The sequence below is a fragment of the Lissotriton vulgaris genome, chromosome 5, assembly GCF_964263255.1.
Source record: "Lissotriton vulgaris chromosome 5, aLisVul1.2, whole genome shotgun sequence".
Taxonomy (NCBI): domain Eukaryota; kingdom Metazoa; phylum Chordata; class Amphibia; order Caudata; family Salamandridae; genus Lissotriton; species Lissotriton vulgaris.
This window is the reverse complement of record NC_141693.1, coordinates 108263216-108286948: the sequence shown is the minus strand read 5'-3', so window position 1 is coordinate 108286948 and position 23733 is coordinate 108263216. Positions and strand designations below refer to the sequence as shown.

The window sequence follows — 23733 nt, the reverse complement described above, 5'->3', positions numbered from 1 at the left end:
AGGTTCTCCTAGCCGAACTAACATCCTACAAAACATTTAACTTGAAATTTTGAAATTGTACATCCTAACGTTTAAGGGCCAACGGCAAGGTCGTAACCGGTGTCAAGATCCCTAACCCAGAAATATCCCCCTCACTTGTGAGGGGCGACCGCACAGAGGAGTACCTCGAGTGCAACTACCAATTTCCTTTGACTTGACGGGGGCCCCAATAAACTCGACGCCACTTAAAGGTCGTCCGAGGACTCGTGTGAGGTATCTAGAAGGTAGCGTAGACCCCCCCCCCCCAAACCCCACACAACTTACCACATCTGCCGTCGCAGATGACCTGGCCCCGGGAAATTCTCCAGGAGGGGGCTGTAGCCCCTCCTACCCAGGAAGGGGCCTTGACCGCCTTTCCTTTCCTTTCGGCGGCCCATCCTTAGAAGGGACCGCCTACCCCGTTGAGGGGCCAATGGCCACCTCCCTCGAGCGCTCCCATCCGTAATGGGTGACGCCCACTCATAGGGATCTTCCAATTAGTGCTCACCGATCATGACCTTACCGCCACAGGCCGGATAGTTGACCGGCTATCCGGACCCCCCACAAAACTCCTACCTAAAGGTCATGTCTTAACGTCTTTAGCCAAGCCAACAAGTCTCCTATGAGTAACTCGTTCCCCACCCGGGACAAGTGAACCCCATCCCCCAAATACATACTGTCACCAGTAATACAACCATGCGAAATCGAATGCAGTGTATTGGAACGGAACAATCTACTCACTTTGTTATTGATTTTTCTTACTGAATGATTCAGAGCAGAAACAGAAATAGCCCCCCGCCATACTTTTCGTGGGATCATATGGGACCATGCAATCGTGCACCCTGGAACTCTCCTCGCCAACCAACTTACAGTGGAAAGCATCGCCTCAAGAAGAAGTCGTCTACCAGTGGTGACCAAATCATTGCCCCCAAGATGTACTATGACTATAGACGGCGGTGACCTCGTCCGCCCTAACAAACCCTCGAAAAATGATTGAAACTGGTCAATACAGAGTCCGCCCCTTCCGTAGAAGGACACCCTGTACCCGTATTCCCCAGCCACGTGAATCATATCACCTGCTTTGAATACGTCCGCGGCACGCCTCACGTATGAGTGGCCCACGACCCACACCTCCTCTTTCACAGCCGGTGATGTCTGACCGCTGGCCCGGTGTTGGGTCGACTGCATAGTCCGCCCCGCCTCGTAGGCTTGCGCAACTGAAACCAAACAAAAACAAGAAGCGTGAGTACATCATTACAGCTTCACAACATGTGCAACCGCACATACCTCTTATAACAATTGGAGGACCAACGCCCCACACGTTTAACTTGTTCGACATTCAGACCCCTGGCTGTAGCCTCTGTAGCGGCCCCTATCCGAAAGGAATGGGTCCCAAACTCGCCCGGGTTCAAGCCCGCAGCAGTAACCGACATCGCAAGCACCCGCTGAAACTGAAACCTCGTCAGTGGGGTGGTGTCAGCGTGTCTCAACAAGGTCCCCCCCCATGGTGCCACCCTGTGTGCCAAATATTCTTCTACACAACTCACCGGGCACATGGAGGACCCGGGGATCCTTTGCATTATTATGCAGTCACCCATCGCACCCTGATCGGTCTTGGACCTGACGAACGAGACAGTCATTGTCTCCCCTCTGATCTGAACGTGCTCTTGGCACAGTCCCCCCATCACATCTTGTTTGTTCCTCGCCACTAATTCGCTTACCCGCATAGCCCCATGGAATGCCAGCGTAAAAGCGGCTCGGAATAACACTGTCTCATACTGGGATGAACATATTGCAGGGAGTCTAGATAATAACAGGGCCAACCTATCCAGACCTATCGGGCGCCTTTCATCTACTCTGCGACCCTCAAGGCGTTGCCACCCACGTAGCACTTTTTGCACAACGAAAGACGCTGTCGGGTCCTGGATCCCATGAGCCCTAGCCACAAAGGAAATGGCGGCCCGATGCCTCTGGGCCGTAGCCACTGATTTGCCTGCCTGCCGTAACGACAGCAGGAATTTCACTACCAACTCCTCCTGGCCCCAAAGCTCCCCTCTAGCCGCCCCCAAAAAGGCCCAATAGGAACGGAACGCCCCTTCATATGCCTTCCTCGTCCTGGGTGCTAAACTCTCTCCCACGAGGTCCTGTAATTCGGGGCACCGAGAGACCAGAGAGCTTCGGGAAAGGGTGCTGCCACTGGGTCCGCTGTGGGCCGAAAACCCCAGAAGGCCTGCATACGAAAACGAGAAAGGGCATCAGCCGCCTGGTTCATCACCCCTGGGACATGTCTTGCCTTAAATAGTACATTCAATTGCATACACAATAACACAATTTCCTTGAGCAATCTCAGCACCCATTTGCATCGTGCTGCCTGGCTATTGATACACTCAACAACGGTCATGTTATCAGACCGTTAACATTCCGTCCATCATCTTGTGTGTTTTGCTGTCCGTGACTCATTCCCAGGTGTTCCGCAGGACGGACTTGGGTGACTGCAGTCGTAGTGAAAAACTAAACGAAACGCCCATGCGCTCTCACAGCACACAAGAGCTTTGAATGTTGCCGCAGGGGCTGAAAAACCACAGTACAATCTGGCCAATCACCATTCAGCTTTAGGTGCAAACTGAAGGGTGATTGGCCTTACTTTATTAGTTGCTTCTGCTGTTACCCGACGTCTCGCTCGCACAGAGGTGCGTGCGTTTTCTCTTGTGTTTGCGGCCAGCCCCGGGTATTTTGCTACCATATGTCCCCATTTGCCCTGAAAGCAGAGTGCAGCTGTGCCTCTTGTACCGAGGCTGAATAGCATTCGAGCACCTTGAACCGGCAGGAGGGCTCTTCGTCTGGAACTCCATGTGAGTGTTTGCACGCATATACAGTAAAAGCGCTCACATGCTTTAAAAATGTCTTTCCTTTTTATGTCAGCCTCATGCAACATAGCTGCCAATGTTTCAGATTGCCTATGTGTGTCATTTTCACAATTTCAATGAAGCACGCGCGTGATGCACCAAGAGCTTTCGGATGGAGTTTGTTGCTTGTTGGTTCCTTAATTGTCTCAACTCCTCGACTCCTTTGTTTCCTTTTTTTATTATTTTTTTTGGAGGGAAGAGAGAGAGTCCAACCCCTTTGGAAGGCAGGCTCCCCCTATGCCAGGAGTCCTACTGCTGCTGACCGCTTCCGCTCTCGGGTAGGAATGCTGCCAGTGCCTAGGCTGGCCTGAACTCTCCCAGTCTTAATGATTAAGAAGACCATTGCTTTATCCTCCTAGAATCGTACAAGCAAGGCAGTCTTCCAGTTTAACGAAGATCATTCTGCAATGGTTATTTGCCAGCCCTCCTCTAAATATTTAACAGATAACGTATGCGACAGGCTTGACAACCGGTGAACGACAGATGCAAAGCAAACCACAGAGTCTAGGGGCAACCCGAAGCAATGTCTTGAACTTGGACTTAAGTACAGTAATATCCCTAAGAAAACTGAAAGACTTCTCAACTCTTAACAGTGATGATCTGGTGAGCAGGTTGTACTGCCACCCTGCAAACAGGCTTCATCTGACACCAGCTTTAGGATCTGGAGAGCACCCCAATTACATGATTCTGATCATGATACGGCTGGGAGAGATTGACTTGTGCAATTTAATCCTTTTCGGTTAAGATCAGACAATTAACTCCATCAAGGGACTGGTTGATACTCTGATTATATGGGGGCACGCTGCGCACGAGAGAGGGTGGCATGAACTAAGATTTAGCAGTGGTGAGATGTTTTAGCTAAGGGGAGTAGGGGTGGGTTGCAAAATTATGGACGTTTTTACATTTTGAAAGTAAGCAATCGAGCTGCATCATCTTGGCTGTGAAAGTTATCCTAAGTGCCCACTCTAATAGTGGGCAGGGATTTTAATTTGGCTACGGATGTGATGGAGGATAAGTTCCCATAGGCTTACATAGACATGACTAGACAATCAAAGCAAATGGGCTTCACAGACTCCATGGTGGTGGTCAATGTATGATGGAGCGTACAATATCAAGCTCTTATTCTGTGTAGCCTTTGCGGTTTGTTGTTAGCAGGGAACTGGGCACAGGCCTCCTAAGAGGAGAGGGGGTCATGTCGGGTGCCACGCGAGGCCTCTCTGTAATATGCCTAAACTGCACTGCTCACCCCTTGGTGGTAATATGTTGTTCTGCTGTCTGTGACTAAAGATTATGTGTAACAGGTGTTTATGGTAATTGGAATAGCATTGTTCCATGATTTCGCTGACACAATATGCCATCTGTTGCACTTCCATGATGGACTTTAAATTGTACAAATTGCTTGGGGGTCCCCGGCTTCCAGTAGTCATTCAGTTGGGGTCCTCAGGAGTCAAAAGTTTGGGAACCACTGCTCTAAGCCACTGCACTCTATGGCACTCTATTCTACTCTGTACCACTGTAATTTATGCCATTGCTCTCAACACCACTCTACTCTGGACCACTCTACGCCAATGCACTCCACGCCTCTCTACACTTCTTTTCTCTACAACACTCTACTCTCTGCTACTGCACCCTATACCAATGCACTATACACCACTATACTTTATGCCACTTTACTGTGCAATCACTACAATCTATGCCACTCCACCCCACTGCACAATACGTCCATCTACACTAACCCACTCTAATCTACTCTGCACACCTGCATCTACATCACTGCACACCACCCAACAGCCTTCCACTCTACGCCACTTCATTTTACTCTGAAACAATCTACTCTATGCCACTGTATTCTGTACAACCCTACTCCACTGTATGCCACTCCACATCAGTTTACCCTGCACCACTTAACAGTACGCCACTCTGCTCTGCGCCAATGCACTCAACACCACCTTTACCCGACACCACCTTTACCCGACACCACCTTTACCCGACATCCACTTTACTCTGCATCATTGCACTCTACCCCACTCTATTCTTGGTGCACCACTGTACTCTGCGAAACTGCTTTCAACTCCACTCTGTTGTAAGCAAATGCGCTCTGCACCACTGCACTCTACACCACTGCACTCTACACCACTTTGGTCTACAACATTCTACTCCATTGCACTGTATGCTACTCTATTCCACACCACCCTACTCTGTGCCAATTCACTGTGACACTCTACTCTACAACACTGCACTCTACAACACTGCACTCTATACCTGATTTCTCTGTACTGTACTCTTAGCCACTCTACACCATTACACACTATGCCACTCTGCTCTGTAATCACTCCATGCCACTGCACTCAAAACCACTGCAATCGAGTTCACTGCACTCAGCACCACTGCTCTCAGCACCACTGCACTCTGACACTGCAGGTTACGCCACTGGTCTGTTCGCCACTGGTCTGTTCGCCACTGGTCTGTTCGCCACTGGTCTGTTCGCCTCTGGTCTCTACGCCTCTGGTCTCTACGCCTCTGGTCTCTACGCCTCTGGTCTCTACGCCTCTGGTCTCTACGCCTCTGGTCTCTACGCCTCTGGTCTCTACGCCTCTGGTCTCTACGCCTCTGGTCTCTACGCCTCTGGTCTCTACGCCTCTGGTCTCTACGCCTCTGGTCTCTACGCCTCTGGTCTCTACGCCTCTGGTCTCTACGACTCTGTGCCACTTTACTCTAGGCCACTTCACAGCATTCTACTTCACTGTATGCCACTCTACACAACTCCTTCTACACAGTCCACTGCTCCACTCTGACATTCCATGACACTCCACTCGGTGGAACTCTACAACACTGTACTTCTCTGGATGCCATTCTACTTTACTACACAGCACCACTTTATGCTTCTCCATTCTCCAGTCTACTCAGTTCTATGCAACTCCCTCTTTGCCGCTCCACGTTACTTTATGCCACACCACTCTACTGTATGCCACAATACTCTACTGTATGCCACAATACTCTTTGCCACCTCACTCTAAGGCATTCAACTCTGACACACTGCTCGACTTTGCTCTTCATCTCTGACACTACACAACACTGTGCCACTTCATGACACTCCACTATTCGCCTTCTACAAAACTACATGCCACTCCACCTTTCTCCACGCCACCCTTCTTTATGACCCTACCGTTTAGCCATGATGAACAGTGTCCACGCTAGTGTTTAACATGGCTAAAACACATTGACAAAGGCGATAAATAGCTTTTGCATAGGCAAGACCTGCTGGGTTGCCAATTCTTGTTATGACCGCTTAATTAGCCCCGATAACTACTTCCTGCCTAATGTGAAAAAAAAGTTAAACCACCTTCTTTTTTCCGAACATTTTGTGGTCTTTAGGTAATACATTGTTAGGTTTAGCCTAGGCAGCGCATACGCTGCTCTGCAAAGCATGCTGTATTCAGGTATGGGCTTGAGTCTCCTCCCGCTCTCCGCCCATTATTTCAGTTGGCTGCTGCGAATGTCTTTTGTAAATGTTGGCTTTTGATTTGTTAATCAGCTTATTAGTTCCTCCTTAGTACCTCATTGTCTTCTATTGTCTCCTCCCATCAGGACTGGCCTTTTTACATATGTCCTTACTGTATAGCTTGGATTAGCCCTTTGGGAGAACTCTTTGCTTAATTAATCTAAGAAGCCCTGGTGGGACGCCAGCTTTAGCAATGGTGGCCGCTTTTTAGGTCTCGCCCTGGAATTCGCATCCGAAGGATGCGTCCAGGGTCGGAGACTTATAGCTGCCTGACACCGGGGAATGAGGGACACAAAACTGTGACGAGCGTGGATTGAGCTGCGTGCACGCGCGTCAACATTCACGCATGCGCACATCACAGCCGCGCACATCACAGTCACAGCCACACCTCCTCCCTCCCCCCCCCTTCGCCGCCGCCGCCGCACCTACACACACACACACAGAGCAGGCTGTTCACAACACATGCACACGCAGGCAGACACTAGCGCACACATACAGACACACACTACACCTCCCCAGGCGGCCCCCCCCCCCGCCCGCCGCCGCCGCCGCCCCCCAGCCGCCGCCGCCCCCGCCCCCCCAGCCGCCGCCGCCCACACACGAGAGTACACGCACAGACAATCCCCCCGCCCCGCCCCGCCTGCAAGCTCTCACTTACCGGCTCGGTGTGCAGGTTCCTGGGCCGTCTTTTGGCACGCCGCAGGGGTCTCCTCACCACTCGGGAGCCCCGTGTTGCCTCTGTTACCATGCAGTCTGCCCTCGCTCTTTCGCCCGGTCTCTCTGAAGCGCCCCGGGACTTCAGCGTGAAGCCTGCATGTTTCGGACGTCCTCCTCGGCAGTTACTTCCTGTTTCTTTGACGAGCCCCGCCCACGTCCAAACAAAGGCTGCCTGACTTCCAGAGTGCGCCCGCGATGAAGAGACGGCCATTTTGTCAGCACACAAGCACCTAGCACTGTGTTTATTTGCATACTGGACTGTCACTGTGCTTTCGGTAACGACGTACAGCTTCGGAGACTGCACACGTTGTAAGCATATTGTGGTGCACGTACAACAGACAGCTGAGTGCATAATCAATCTATGTGAGCAAAGAACATGTTTTCATAACCCTTGCTATCCTTTCCATTTAATTGTTTTGTTCCATTATTTGATTACATTTCCTGATATTTGACAAATGATTTCCGTGTACATGCAGAGGATTAAGCAATTGCAGTGAAAGGACACGCTTATGATGCTATCGCTAATTCTGTGGTTTTATGTATGTCCTGGTGAAATTTCTGTTACACAGTGTAATCTCAGTTAATTTCTGGCATTTGCTTTACATTTGTGATGAAATCATGGCAATTACGTGATTACACCGTGACCAGATCAAGTAAAGAAGCTTCTGTTCGGGTCAATATCCCATGGCATAAACACAGGAAACAAGGTTTGCAAAGAGAACGTGTGCAGATGCTGTTCGTGCACGCGTGATTTTGCGACTTTTTCTTAGTGCAAAATATGTCCTTGTATCCAAGAATGAATGCGAGGATGTACATGGCAAAACAGCTGCCAAATGCTGGACCGATGTTTTTTTGTTATTTCGTGTACTTATTGAAGAATTCCATGTATTTTTTGCAAAAGAATTTACGCAAATATCGCACACTCCTAATATTATATTACATTTCCTATTAATTATCACACACCATTTGCACACAATTGCTAAGGTTATTCTTTCTGAAGGATTTATCTTCATGTTGGGTTTTTTGTTTTCATTATGACGGAAATGAACCTCAACTACGCAGCTAGGGCATGTTTAAAAAAAAATTATTTCTGAATGCAGTGCACATTTTGTGCCTTGCTTCTCTTGGAGCGTGGGGACGCAGAGCCTACATGGAGTGGCTGTATAAAGGACATAGCACCACTTTTTATTGAATAGAAGGTCAATATTTTATTAAGCGTAACATGAGCATACGTGCATAGAGGATGGGCTGGTGGAAGGCTGGGAGAGAATTACAGGCAGTGATGCGGAGAATTTCCCCGTGTTCGTTGATTACAGTTTCCAAGCAGCTGTGAGCACCAAGAGATTACGGTGCGTCCGCTCTTGTTCCTTGAAGACTCTTACTCTAGCGCTCTCTAGTTTGCTGTCTTGCCTGTGGGCATTTGTCCCCAGCCAGATTGCATCTTTAATCTGTGTGGTTTCTGCATGTCGTAAACTCTATCCCAATATTAATAGCTTTTTCGTTTTTTTTTCCTTTCTAATTTACATGCGCTTAATTTATTTCATGCCAGCCTTTTAAATCAGAAACGCGCTCCGATTAAGGTCCATTGAGAGCTTTACATTACTGTTGCATGTGTAAGTGCAGAGTGCGTGCAGAGTGACAGTGAGTGCAGAGTGCGTGCAGAGTAACAGTGAGTGCAGAGTGAGTGCAGAGTGAGTGCAGAGTGACAGTGAGTGCGGAGTGACAGTGAGTGCGGAGTGACAGTGAGTGCAGAGTGACAGTGAGTGCAGAGTGACAGTGAGTGCAGAGTGACAGTGAGTGCAGAGTGCGTGCAGAAACAGTGAGTGCAGAGTGTGTGCAGAGTGCAGAGTGCGTGCAGAGTGACAGTGAGTGCAGAGTGACAGTGAGTGCAGAGTGACAGTGAGTGCAGAGTGACAGTGAGTGCAGAGTGACAGTGAGTGCAGAGTGCGTTCAGAAACAGTGAGTGCAGAGTGCGTGCAGAGTGACAGTGAGTGCAGAGTGCGTGCAGAGTGACAGTGAGTGCAGGGTGAGTGCAGAGTGCGTGCAGAGTGACAGTGAATGCAGAGTGAGTGCAGAGTGACAGTGAGTGCAGAGTGAGTGCAGTGACAGTGAGTGCAGAGTGACAGTGAGTGCAGAGTGACAGTGAGTGCAGAGTGACAGTGAGTGCAGAGTGACAGTGAGTGCAGAGTGCGTGCAGAAACAGTGAGTGCAGAGTGCGTGCAGAGTGACAGTGAGTGCAGGGTGCGTGCAGAGTGACAGTGAGTGCAGGGTGAGTGCAGAGTGACAGTGAGTGCAGAGTGACAGTGAGTGCAGAGTGACAGTGAGTGCAGAGTGACAGTGAGTGCAGAGTGCGTGCAGAAACAGTGAGTGCAGAGTGCGTGCAGAGTGACAGTGAGTGCAGAGTGCGTGCAGAGTGACAGTGAGTGCAGAGTGCGTGCAGAGTGACAGTGAGTGCAGAGTGCGTGCAGAGTGACAGTGAGTGCAGAGTGACAGTGAGTGCAGAGTGACAGTGAGTGCAGAGTGACAGTGCGTGCAGAGTGACAGTGAGTGCAGAGTGACAGTGAGTGCAGAGTGACAGTGAGTGCAGAGTGACAGTGAGTGCAGAGTGCGTGCAGAGTGACAGTGAGTGCAGAGTGCGTGCAGAGTGACAGTGAGTGCAGAGTGCGTGCAGAGTGACAGTGAGTGCGGAGTGACAGTGCGTGCAGAGTGACAGTGCGTGCAGAGTGACAGTGAGTGCAGAGTGACAGTGAGTGCAGAGTGCGTGCAGAGTGACAGTGAGTGCAGAGTGTGTGCAGAGTGACAGTGAGTGCAGAGTGCGTGCAGAGTGACAGTGAGTGCAGAGTGCGTGCAGAGTGACAGTGAGTGCAGAGTGAGTGCAGAGTGACAGTGAGTGCGGAGTGACAGTGAGTGCGGAGTGACAGTGAGTGCAGAGTGACAGTGAGTGCAGAGTGACAGTGAGTGCAGAGTGAGTGCAGAGTGAGTGCAGAGTGACAGTGAGTGCGGAGTGACAGTGAGTGCGGAGTGACAGTGAGTGCAGAGTGACAGTGAGTGCAGAGTGACAGTGAGTGCAGAGTGACAGTGAGTGCAGAGTGACAGTGAGTGCAGAGTGACAGTGAGTGCAGAGTGCGTGCATAAACAGTGAGTGCAGAGTGCGTGCAGAGTGCAGAGTGCGTGCAGAGTGACAGTGAGTGCAGAGTGACAGTGAGTGCAGAGTGCGTGCAGTGACAGTGAGTGCAGAGTGCGTGCAGAGTGACAGTGAGTGCAGAGTGCGTGCAGAGTGACAGTGAGTGCAGAGTGACAGTGAGTGCAGAGTGACAGTGAGTACAGTCACTCAGCACCACCACATTATCACTCAGAACCACCACAGCACCACTCAGAACCACCACAGCACCACTCAGCACCACCACAGCATCACTCAGCACCACCACAGCACCACCACAGCACCACCATAGCACCACTCAGCACCACCACAGCATCACTCAGCATCACCACAGCCCCATTCAGCACCACCACAGCCCCATTCAGCAGCACCACAGCATCACTCAGCACCACCACAGCACAAATATGTTCTCTCAATGTTTCAAGCTTTATTACAAATGTCACAAAAAGATGTTAATATTTCACTTCTGTTCTTGGATTTCGTTACAATAAAATACACTGAACATAATCTTCACAAAAGTTATTTACAAAAGTTTAAGCTATTGCCATTATAAATTACAATCACTTTTATTAAGTATTAAAAAAAATTAAAAGCCATTGTTATTTGTAATATCAATACATCTAAGTCACGTAAATACAAATGTTGCATTACAAATGCTATAGGTGTCACATTTGCGAAAGTTATAACTATTGGCATTGTAAATGACAAAGCTATTAATTTAGCTATTTTCAAAACCAACACATAAATGAACATTTGGTGAATTACCATTAAAATATTTGACTTTTTTACTAAGATATTATTGTACTCTTTTATGCAAACAAAATTTAGATACTGCATAAATAACTTTAATAAAACATATTTTATATATAGCTTTTTATGTAAAAAAATAACTATAGCACAAAGCAAAAAACAATTGCCATTTACAATGCTAATAGCTCAAACTTAAATAATGCGAGACCTATTGCATTGCAAATGCTTGTTTTTGTGTGTATTTGCAGCGCTCTATGTGCACTTTCACCATGGGCCCCTCGCGAGACTGGCAGCGCTGCTTGTTTTTATTATCTACTTATTTACCTGTCACGCTGACAGTAATTCTTTTACTTTACCACCACTTTTACTATTTTTTATTTGCTGTGTTTTAGCTTCAATATGCTGCACTTTAACTTTGACAAACTGTGCATTTCATACTAGTATTATGCTTCTCATTGATATTAGTATTAACGAAAAGCTTGAGGAAGTGCTAGCTTGCTGTATTGAAACTGTAATAGGAACCTTTAACTTAAAGTATGTCTTTTATGTCTACCTAAGGGGCAAGTGGGATGGGCTATTTAACCTAAGAGTTATGCAGAGTCAAACCCGATTAACAAAGGCCGCCTGAAGGCTGAAACGCGTCTCTCCCTGTGCTCGTGATTGAGGGCATCCTGCATCATGAAATAAATGCCGAATCCAAAGCCACTTTGTGTCCGTGCCTGCTTTCCATGGAGTTCTATGGCAGTTGGGTGGTTTGTTCATATATATAATATATATATATATATTACAATGCAATAGGTCTCGCATTTGCAAGACTTTAAGCTACTGTCATGTACAAGACCAATAGCTCACTCTTGTAAATGCGAGACCTATTGCATTGCAAATGCTTGTTAATTTTTATGAGCTAGGTGATAGATTGTTTTTCTTTCAACTGAATTTCTTTTTCAGTTGTTGATCCTTGCACCCACAGCACCTCCCTCTGTGTAGGCCTGGAGTTTGCCTGTGTAACAGAAAGGAGAAAGAAGGATTCCTTGGTTTGCACTCCCAACAGGTCTTCCAAGGGAGTTGTGGAAGCCTAGCCGTCGCTTTTATAAAAGTATTTGGCTGGTCTTGTCCATCAGCTGGCGGAAAGCATTTCTTTCAGTCACAACCAAATTGGCTTTGCTCTTGGTGAAGCGCATCAATTGTCAAGTAATGAATGATCATGACGTCTGAGGTGCAGGGGCCTTCAACACACTTGATCGTGGAGGCTGGCAGGGAGTATTCCAAGGTTGTGCAGGAGCAGTTTGAAAGAAACAGATATAATATTCATTTTAATATAAAGGTACCTCACGAAAATGTGGCACAACTCAATCACGTTAATAAACACACTTCTAAGCATATTAGCAATATCGTTTGAAAGTGCAGTATTATTAATTCAACAGTTGTGACTAGAATGTACCATAAGTCTTTAGTACTCCTAATAATCTGTCACCCAAAATTAAACATTACAAAAACTTCTACAACATGATCAACTTGAACTTCCCACTTTAGGTCCTATACAAAGGTAAGCACTCTCTAATGCGCTGCCTTTTTTGGGGAGGGATGGGAGGGGAGTCATTTTAAATCATGTAAATTTGTCACACCGATAACTGTAGTTTATTATAATGCAGTATATTAAATATTGTTGATTGTAGTCCGTCTCAAATGTATAAATCTGAAATGGGAGTATATTTTGATATCCTCATTATTGTATAGGATTTAAACAAGATTGTGTCCTACTCTCAAAGCAGAAAAGTTTTTGTTTTAGAAGTGATTTAAAAAAAATATATTCTTGATTAAATGTGTAGAATAAAAATAATTAGAAATAATAGAAAACCAAGTGTCCAAATATAATCCTACACAGAAAGGAGCACCTTTAGCTTCTCTTGCAGAGCTCTAAGAGTATTTACCTAGAAGGTACATTTCGATTCCATGCAAACCATACCATTGTCTCTTTGCCAGTTAGTGCCGCCTGTAAAAGTAATTTTGTAAAATATTTGCGGGAGCATTGGAAATAATTTACTGCTTACTCATGTGCATACGTTACACAACTGGTACCAGATGGCGCACACGTTTGGATAGCAGCCTATGTGGCTCAAAGTGAATTTTTGATATTCTAGTGAAAAGATCAAAGAGACTGAAATACGCCGTTCAGCCATTCAGTGCTCACTACATTAGGTACCTTTCTGACTGAGTAATTTACGAGTACAAAGTGCCTCTTCTATGGGTGCTCCAGGCTCTTCCATAAAGGGTGCTGCCTTTGTTTTATTTGGACCGTTTGCAAGTAAATGTATCCTTCAAGTTTACTTTTCACTCACTGTTAGTTGTTAGTCACGTAGTGCTGCTAGTGTTTTGTTTTTCTGTTTCTAATATACTGCTGACTGTGTAAAGGAAGCACAATTATAATTTGGATAGTAATGCATAGTCAAGATTTCTGATGAAATCAACCACATCTTTCTTAGCAAGTTCAACAGCTATGTAGGACCAAAGACATCGTTTAATCGAAGTGCCTTTGGATAATCTTAATTTGTGGAGATGATCCTTTATAGAATGTCAAGTCAGCCTTGTAATATGGTCATGGAGCCTCCTAGTATTGTAAAAGGAGGATGGATGTTTTTAAAAGTTTATAGTTGATACCCTTCTGGATGTTTCTTGAAACACAACTAGTATAAACTTTTGGGAGGATTCATAAATCATGGCAGATGTGACCCTAGTTCCACGTGAGACAAGAGCATGGGTGGTATTTTTAATTTGTGTGTATTGCTAGTTCATAAACATCATGCTGATTCCAGATCTGAATTGGAGATACGACTGGAACTTATGTATTAAACTGCACCACACATGCATGTGCCGAACACTTTTTTAAAGCTATGGTTGTCTGTGATTCCACACAGGATTGCAATAGTGTCATCCCATTTGGTTTGAACCCCCTTCCATTTGTCTTCTTTCATGAATCCATTTGTCACTACGAGGCAATTTGAGTGTTTGCTTTCAGACATGCGCATAGACCATGATGACTTTTGTCATGCTCCCAAGCTCTACCCTGCAAAAAGGAGGTGGTCTATATAACTTTTTTTCTTTGCTCATAGAGGAAACAAGAGCAGAAAGCACCGGATAAAGAATCTATTGTGAAAGCAACAACTGGCCTTTCATCCCATAATGCTGACAGGACCGTCGCCCATCACAACATGAGAGATGTAAGTCCGAATCTGTTTACTTGGCAGCTTATGGCACAGTAGCATTCTGTTACAAGTGGTGGTACTCTTGGTGGATTTTGAATTTAAAAAGGCTGGAGTCATAACTTCAGCAGGCTGCAGCCTGAATAAGACAAAGTGATTTAGCACAATTATTTTTCTGTCAGACGTACTCTTTTGTTGCCACCTATATCAGTGTTGGGATTGTTTTCTTTTTACAGTTCCAGACTGAGCTGAGGAAGATTTTAGTGTCCCTTATCGAAGTTGCTCAGAAGTTACTAGCACTGAACCCTGATGCTGTTGAACTGTTCAAGAAGGCGAATGGTATGAGCACCTTCTGGGTTTGTGTTTAATTGCATTTGATTACGTTTGTTAGTCTTTGCCTTGTATCCTAAGCCCTTTTTTTACTGAACACTCCAAAAATAAATCTTTATATAAATATCTGCATGGAACAGAATGATGACAATGCGAAACATATTGCAGGGTAATTTGCAAAATATGTAAATCATTATGAACGTATCGCCATATGGTTCTCTACCCACTTGTTTCAATCAGATAGTTACTTTAACTGACCCAAACCTCCGATTTGATGCCATCATCTGATATATGATTAGCCGAAGAAGCCACAGCTTGTCTCCATGCTGCAGACAAATCTGGTGCTCTGGCTATGTTTTCAGTTATGTAAATACAAAGATGACTTTGGATAAGTATTTGATGGGGCAACTAAGCGGTGGTAGCAGAATTGGGCATTCATCAGACTGTGATCAACTTGCCGGCAAGCTGGCGTGGCAGGCACAGGTGTTGTAGCCTAAAGAAAAAATATTACCATTGGCTAGAAAAGAGCATGTTTTGGGGCGGAGGAGTTTCTTGGTTTAAGGCCTTGGTAATGTTCCTGTGGAGATTAATGTATGTCTGACCAGTGTTAGGACATCTGGGTGTGCATGAAGGTTATTGCTGTGGAGAGTTGTAGTGTGGTGTTTACTTCTAATTGCAGTACTCTGATCCAGCCTCCCTCATAAGTCATTACTTTCTGTGTTTTGTCTTTGCCTTCAGAAATGGGAACTCTGCTACCTACCCCAAATAAACAAAGGATAAACCTGTCTCTGGGCCAAACTCATCCCCTCCATCTGAACACAACTTTTGAGTTGCTGCTTCAGCAGTACTTCTCTGGCTCCACAAGTCAATCAAGTGCAGCACTTTGGCTTCCAAGAACTGAGACACAAGAAGCTTAATCTCAGTAATAAGATTGATGCATTGCCTTTTCTCGTTGTTTACTTTGAGAGTTTGGAAAAAGCTACATATTTCTCACCACTGTGCCGCAGTAACCATGCACAAAGATGGCAACAAATAAAAGGCATTCTTATTACCTAATGTATATGTGTGCCACATCACACACTACTGTAAACCAATTTTACACATGCACACTTCCGACTTCCAACTTATTATGAGAGAAGAGCAGGAAAGGCTCAGTAACTGCTCTTATCCAGACAGTGAGACCCCTCAGCCTATGTCTAGTAAGAGGCTTTACTTCTAGTTGACTTTTGTTTTACTCACTTGAACTCTACAACTGCTACTTAGATACAATTCAAAATGAATCAAGTTAGTCCTTCTACCGCAGAACGAAAAAATGTAATTCATGCACTTCCGATGTGAACTAAAATCCTCAATCACAAAGGTAGAATTGACCTGCAAATCTCCTTCAAATTTACGTTTTTTGGGGGGAAAGTAAGGATCTACGAACAAAAGCAAGGAAGCACTGTAAGCCACCTAGGTGACAAACTTTCAACCAACATTCAATTTCCCTGTGCCTTGAAAGATTCTAAAATAAAGAGGCGATGCAACTTGATATCTCACTTTTACCTACAGACCATGGTGAATTCCACTTAGAAGAAGGGGTAGCTGACTTAGGAGAACATATGTTAGAGTTTCAAAGGCGCTCTTTTTTATTATGGAGAGTACAAAGTGTGATTATCACCAACTGGACTCCCTCTGTTGAGCTGGCCAAGCTCAATTTAAAGCCAACTCGATCACTGAACCCCATTTACAGTACTGAGCTTGCTAGGCATTTCACACCTTGTTTGAAACTGCGCATAGTGATGGTACTAGCCCTTCAATATGGAGCCTCTTCTACATACACGTACTGCACTAACCAGATGTTAAAATAAAATCCACTGTTTTAATCCTTAAAGTTTAATTTCAGCTGCTAGTTGAAGTTGGTTCAGAGTTAACGGACAAAGGTGGCCAGGAGCAAGGTAAAACATCCACAGTATAGCAGCCACCAACTTTCAAAGGATAGGAAACCACAATATCTAATGACATCTAGGAGCCACCCAAATTACTTGGGGCTTGAAATCTGAAGCAAGTATTTGGGAATGTAAAGCATACTTGCGCAAACGTCTGAGCTGTGATTCTTAGCCTACTGGGCAAAAACAAACGTGTGGTGTCATTTTTGTTATTTATTTAAACCAAAAAAGCTTTATTTGATTAAGTAGTGATCCTAAAAGCAGAAACGTTTCATAATCACATATTAAGTTATTGAAAAGGTACAAGTATTAATAAAAATGTTCTGTTAAAAATCAAAAGTGCCACTTTTCCTTAAATCAAAAAGCCAAAAGGTTCGTGACTGGGAGGGCATTTTTTACGAAATACCAGATATTAGTACAAATCAGTGGTATATAAAACTGCTGCAAATACAACGGAGCAGGTCTGCAATTAGATAAGCTCCTCAACACTGGAATGAAAAACAATCTGGCAAAACAAAGTAAGTATTTAAAAAAGAAAAGAAATTGGAGCAAACTCTTCCGAGAGCATTCATCACACAGACAGAACAGAGGAAGAATCATACTGCGCAAGTGGTAAACATAACTGACCTCGAACAATCCCCAGCCCAAATCCGGGTGAAAGGGTCCTGTACCGTGTGCCAACCACAAAATCCAAGTATAACGCTAAGCCTTGTGGAATTTGGGTCAGAACATAACCCCGATTCTGTAGTAGGGGATCTCTATGTATAGTCATAATTTAGTGAATAGTCCCGCTCATGTGCGGGGACCCCGGACCAATCAAAAATAATCTCTTAAGCAGTCTTTTTGTGCAGTCCTGCATAGACACAAATAATGCAGCCTATACCTGCTAGGCTACACTGTCCAGTACTTCAACTAGATATTCCACTAACACCATATTCAGCACAACCGCCTGCCAAGTTTCCCTCATAGAAAAACTTCCCCTTTTACCAAGAAAGCCTCTGGAATGATAGAGAGGAAGGGGTGGACAGACAAGCCCCATAGGCTGCCATTATGTGGCTCAAAAAGGGATACCGTGCCTTTAAGAAAACTTTCTGGAGCTCTCAGTATCCCAGAATGCACAGCAGGTCCCCTTCACTTTCAGTTCTTTTTTCCGGCTCCTGCTAGCAGGACCCTGGGGCATTGAGCTCTCCCTTTTTAGGGTTTATTTCAATTTATTTGCACTTCTAAAGTGTTAGTGTGTTCACTCGACGTGTTTTTGTGCCTTCTTTAATTACTGGTTTTTTTCTGGTACTTCTGAGCCCTCATTTATCAAATATGCCTGACTTATTTGATAAATGCCCTGAGTGCTCTAGGAAGAAGGCCAAGTCCGGTCCACACGAGGTGTGTATCCTGTGTCTCCCTTCTGCACATGTCCCTGAGGAGTGTGAGATCTGCCAGACTTTCTCCTCCAGGACCCTGAAGGAAAGACAGAAGATCAGGCTCCAAGGACTGGAGCAAAGAAGACAGCAAGGTCAAGGTGGGTCTGGGCATCCTGGAACTGCTTCATCTGCCCGTGCTGAGGCCTCTGGGGGGCTCCCCAGTGAGAAGGCCAGAAAACGCCACCGGTCTCAGTCGACGTCGATAGCCTCGACGTCTGCGTCGAGGGGAATGACCACGGTCTGTTCCCAGTCTCCCCAGGGCTCTGGGTCGAAGCGGCGTCTACGTCGAGGGGACTGACGTCGAGGTCGACGTTGAGTACAGATTCATTGTCGTCGTCGAGTCATCGACGTCGAGAGGTCACGACGGCGCTGGTCGATTCGACGTCAAAGAAGAGATCGTCGACGTCGAGAAGATCGTCGAGAAGATCGTCGACGTCTAAGATCGTCGACGTCGAGAAGGAGAACTCCGGCGTCGAGACATAGATCGACGTCGAGGCGCTGATCGACTGCGTCGAGAAGGCGTTCATCGAGCCTAAGAGGAAGGCATCGTCCTCCAGGAGACGTTCTGATGCCAGAAGCTCCTCCAGATCATCAAGGGCACAGCGGCGACGTCGTTCACCGACAGGGGGCCGGACCTCTCGGTCTCCCCAGTCAGGTCAGGCGAGGAGTAAGAAGAGGAGAGTGGAGAAGTCTCCGGGCTCTGTGTACTCTTGGTATACTCGCCCCCTAAACAGAGTTCGCCTTCACCACCGCCTCCGTTGCCAAAGGATCCGCCCCCTCGGATTCCGACGCCACCTCCTCCTCATCACCCCCCCTCCCCCCCCCCCCTCCGCCGCCTCATGGGCTGCCACCGACTCAGCCTCCGCCACCTCATGGGCGGCCGCCTGCTCCACCGAGGTCGGCCTCGCTGCCACACTTTCCGACTCCGCCTACAGGGCCTCTTCCTCCGAGGATCACGGTCAGGCCTGCGGAACGACCAAGGCGGAGGAGGTCTAGATTCCGCTCCGGATGGAGAGGGAGATCCAGGAGTCGCCGTTGTTCGTCTACTAGATCTAGACGGCGCCACAGGAGGGGCAGGTCTATGTCTCGTACGGATTTGTCCAGCGCCAAGGACTACTCGCCTACCCTGTCGGAATCCCCTCGGACGAGGGTGTCGCCTGTGGACGACATTATCTCCTTCCAGGATGTGCTGCTGAGAGGGGCGAGCAAGCTGTCTCGACCGTTGTTGCCGCTAGTGCCAGGATTGGTGAGCCCGCCATGGAGTTATTCCTCACTCCAGCGACTATGAAATCAGCCCCCTCCAGGTTACAAAAGAAGTACAGGGCTCCTGACTCTGACCCAGCATTTCTCAGGGTGGATCCAGGGCTCTGTGGGAGTACCTCCAACAGTTCGCTGACCTCCTTCCTAACGAGAAGAGGGAGGATTTCATGGAGATCCTGAACGAAGGGCTGCTGGTATCTAATCAACTGATCAGCGCAGCTGCGGATTCATCGCTCCTGGCAGCCCACGGGTACTGCCATGGAGTCAACCAGAGACCTCATGCCTGGCTGCGGCTTACGTCCTTGAAACCTGAGGCCAAACAGAGGGTGACCAACTTACCCTTTTTGGGCGAGACCCTCTTTGGAAAGCACGCTGACGATGAAATGGACCGGATGAAGGCAGAGGCTGAAACCCTGATGGCTGTCGGGTTGGTGAAGCCCAAGGAACAAAAGACCTACCGCCCGTTCCAGAGACGGTACGGGGCGCATGGCAGGGGACGAGGCCAGCAAACTGGACAGGAACAACAGCAGCAGTTCCAGAGGAGGCCCTTCCAAAAAAGTCAGAAGGGCCGGGGTGGGTGGCAATCTGCCACCGCGACCAAAGGCCCAGCCGGGTCTAGGCCCTGAGCTGTTACTTCCCCGTCATCCGTTACCCACTCCGGTGGGGGGGAAGTGTCCAATACTACCTGGCAGAGTGGAGAAAAATTAAACATGACAAGTGGGTGCTGAATATTGTTTGCAATGGATACAGTCTTCGGTTCATCAACCCGCCTCCAGCAATTCCACCAGTTTGCTCGCAGTTTCAGCTGCGCGAGCTCCTGGCAGAGGCCGATACCTTGTTAAGAAAAACGGCGATAAAAGACGTCCCTCTGTCTCAAAGGGGAAGAGGACTTTACTCGCGGTTCTTTCTAGTACGCAAGAAAGACCAGAACGAGTTCATGCCCATTCTGGATTTGCGGCAAGCAAACAAATTGATTCGCAGGGAAAGGTTTTGCATGCTGTCTTTGCACCAGATTTACCCTCAACAGCAAAGAAGAGACTGGCTGTGCACAATAGACCTATAGGATGCATACTTCCATGTGCCCATTGCACAGAAACATCGGAAGTTCCTGCGATTCCAAGCCGGCGCCAATCACTATCAATGCACAGTACTACAGTTCTGGCTGAAGTCTGCGCCCAGGACCTTTTTACAATGTATGGCAGTGGTAGCGGCACACCTGAGAAAGAACAAGGTGTTTGTCCACCCGTACCTGGATGATTGGTTGATCAAGGCATCCTCCTTCTCGGAAGCTCAAGCACACTTCCAGAAGACGTCCGTTCTCTTGATCAAGCTGGGGTTGCACATCAACATGTCCAAGTCTGTCCCGACTTCGGTCCAGTGCCTACAGTACTTGGGAGCCTCCATCAATACGCTGTCAGCAAGCGTATTCGGAGGAGGAGAGACTGTTATCACTCCTTCGGAAGGCTCAGGCTCTTAGGACTGTTCCATCTACAACAGTGAGGACGGTGTCTTCTCTACTGGGGTTGATGGCCTCTTGTATCTTCCTCACGCCACATGCACTGCTACACATGAGACCGCTGCAGGAGTTTCTGGAGGTACAGTGGGACCAGAGGCGAGGGAAGTGGGACGACAAGATACGACTGTCTCTGGATGCTCTACAGTCTCTGAAATGGTGGTGTTCAGCGGAGTACCTCCTCAAAGGGGTTCCCTTCCACAAGGACATTCCCACTCAGACAATCGTGACGGATGCTTCTCTCCAGGGCTGGGGAGTGCATTCCGGAGAGTTACGGATACAAGGACAGTGGTCCCCGACGGAGTCCACGTATCATATCAATTTCCTGTATTACCTCAGCAAGCAGGGGGTTCAAGATCGTGCACACTGTCGCAGGAGGCGCAGGCGATCTGGCACTGGCCGCTAGCCAGAGGACTGACTATAACGGCTACCCATCTGCCAGGTGTGCAGAATGTTCAGGCGGACGCACCGAGCAGACTGATTCAGGAATACCACGAATGGGTCATAAACTACAAAGTACTCTGAGACGTCTTTGCCAGGTGGGGCACTCCAGATGTGGATCTGTTTGCCACTGCCGAAAACCGCAAATGACTTCGCATCCAGGTATTATCAGCAGGGGATGCTGGGGAATGCACTATGGATCAACTGGTCGAACAGCTGTCTGTACGCTTTTCCACCCATTCCCCTGATTCCGGCGGTGCTCATCAAGCTGTCCCAGTCTAGGGCGCGGATGATCCTAATTGCCCTGGAATGGCCCAGACAGTGGTGGTTCACGGACCTGCTTCACCTGTCTCTTCTTCCGCACATACGGCTGCTGTGCCGGCCGGACCTTATCACGAAGTTCGGGGGACAGATGGTACACCCCAATCTCTCGTCTTTGAGTTTGGCGGCATGGCTCCTGAGATAGTGCAATATGGCCATTTGCATCTTCCCGCAGATTGTATGGACATACTGAAGGAGGCTAAGAGACCTTCCACTAGGACTTCCTATTCTTACAAGTGGAAGAGATTCTGCATCTGGTGCAAGTCTAAGAACTATGATCCGATAACATGTAAGGAAGATGTCATCCTTCCATACCTTTTGCATTTGGCGCAGTCGGGCCTTAATTTTCAATCCATTAAGGTCCATCTAGCTGCTGACTGCCTACAGGAAATGCCCTTCGCAGACTTCCTTTTTCCAGATTCCAGTGATAAAGGATTTTTTTGGGAAGGCTTGAAGAAAGTGTTTCCTCCTGTTCGTCTTCCTTCGCCTTCATGGGAATTGAATGTGGTGCTGTCCAGACTGATGAAGGAACCTTTTGAACCTATTCATAAGGCTTCGCTACAGCACCTGTCCTGGAAGGCGGCGTTCCTCGTGGCCATTACATCGGCCCGCAGGGTGAGGGAAATTCAGGCATTGTGTTGCCAGGAACCTTATACTGTATTTCATGCTGCTAAGGTCGTGATGCGTACTCACCCTAAATTTCTTCCTATGGTTATTTCTGATTTCCATGTTAACCAAACTATAACTTTGCCTACGTTTTTTCAGAATCCTTCCACTCCAGCGGAAAGAGCTCCTTCGTTCAGCGGAAAGAGCTCTTCATTCCCTGGATGTCCGAAGGGTGTTGAAATTCTATTTGGATAAAACCAAGGATATTCGTAGGTCAGACCAATTGTTTATCAACTATGGGTCAGTCAGGACTGGTCTTGCTACCGCTAAACAGTCCATCTATAGGTGGATTGTGTCCTGTATCCAGTTATGTTACCAAAAGGCTAACAAAAGCTTAGGAGGTAAGCCTAAGGCTCATTCCACCAGGGGCAAAGCGGCTACGACAGCTTTGCTCCGTAATGTTCCCATTGCAGAGATCTGCAGGGCTGCCACTTCGAAGTCGGTCCATACCTTTGCTAAGCATTACTGTCTGGACTCTGATCCCAGGGCAGGTTGGGCAGGCTTCGCTACGAAATCTGTTCGCACAGTAGTAGTGTTGTTTTTCTTTTTCCCCACCGCCACTTTGGTGTTGGGGATGGGTTTGCCATTCTATTCACTAGATTATGACTATACACAGAGATCCCCCTACTACAGAAGGAGTAGTTTCTTACCTGTAACTCCAGTTCTGTAGTAGGGGTATCTGTTATAGTCATAAGCGCCCGCCCTCCTCCCAGGTGTAGAAAGATGTTCATGTACTGAATGCTACAGGTCTAGCTTTATACGCCTCCAAAAAGAACTGAAAGTGGGGGGGGGGGGCCTGCTGTGCATTCTGGGATACTGAGAGTTCTAGAAAGCTTTCTTAAAGGCACGGAATCCCTTTTTGAGCCACATAATGGCAGCCTATGGGGCTTCTGTCCACCCCTTCCTCTCTATCATTCCAGAGGCTTTCTTGGTAAAAGGGGAAGTTTCTCTATGAGGGAAACTTGGCAGGCTGTGCTGAATATGGTGTTAGTGGAATATCTAGTTGAAGTACTGGACAGTGTAGCCTAGCAGGTATAGGCTGCATTATTTGTCTTTAAATTCTCTCTTAAGTGTCTATGCAGGATTGCACAAAAAGACAGTTTAAGAGATTATTTTTGATTGCTCCGGGGTCCCCGCACATGAGCGGGACTATTCACTAGATTATGACTATAACAGAGATACCCCTACCCCTACTACAGAACTGGAGTTACCGGTAAGAAACTACTCCTTCTGGACCTTAGTTAGCTCTACCGTCTTCCTATTGCCCCTAGTCCCAAAAAGATTTTTTGATCCAAGACCTATCCCGTTTTCTCAGCCCACCTGAAATATTCTGCCTACCCATTAATGTACACATTAATTTAATATAATCCAACTAAGGGATTCAAAAGCCCATTTCTCAGGACAGGCAGACCTCCATAACCTCCCTATTAAATGAAGCTTGGGGATTGCTCCAAACTGGGCACCTTAATAAGGGGAGCCAAATTAATATTATTTAACCCATTATCTAGACCAAGTTCCAGGTGCAATACAAAGGTGGGACAGCATGGAGGGAGACCAAAAGCCATACTCTGTTTTCCACAGCCTGCAAACAAGGAACTTTATT

At 47.2% G+C, this 23733-nt stretch overlaps 1 protein-coding gene across 1 annotated transcript in view; it reads left to right on the top strand.

Moving 5' to 3' along the window:
* The window catches only part of UBAC1 (UBA domain containing 1), a 220155-nt gene that overhangs the window by 117349 nt on the left and 79073 nt on the right, over positions 1 to 23733 (top strand). The window contains exons 4-5 of the mRNA XM_086921002.1: positions 14164 to 14271; positions 14490 to 14592. Of these exons, the coding sequence (XP_086777128.1) occupies positions 14164 to 14271; positions 14490 to 14592 (211 nt within the window). The remainder of the gene's footprint in view (positions 1 to 14163; positions 14272 to 14489; positions 14593 to 23733) is intronic.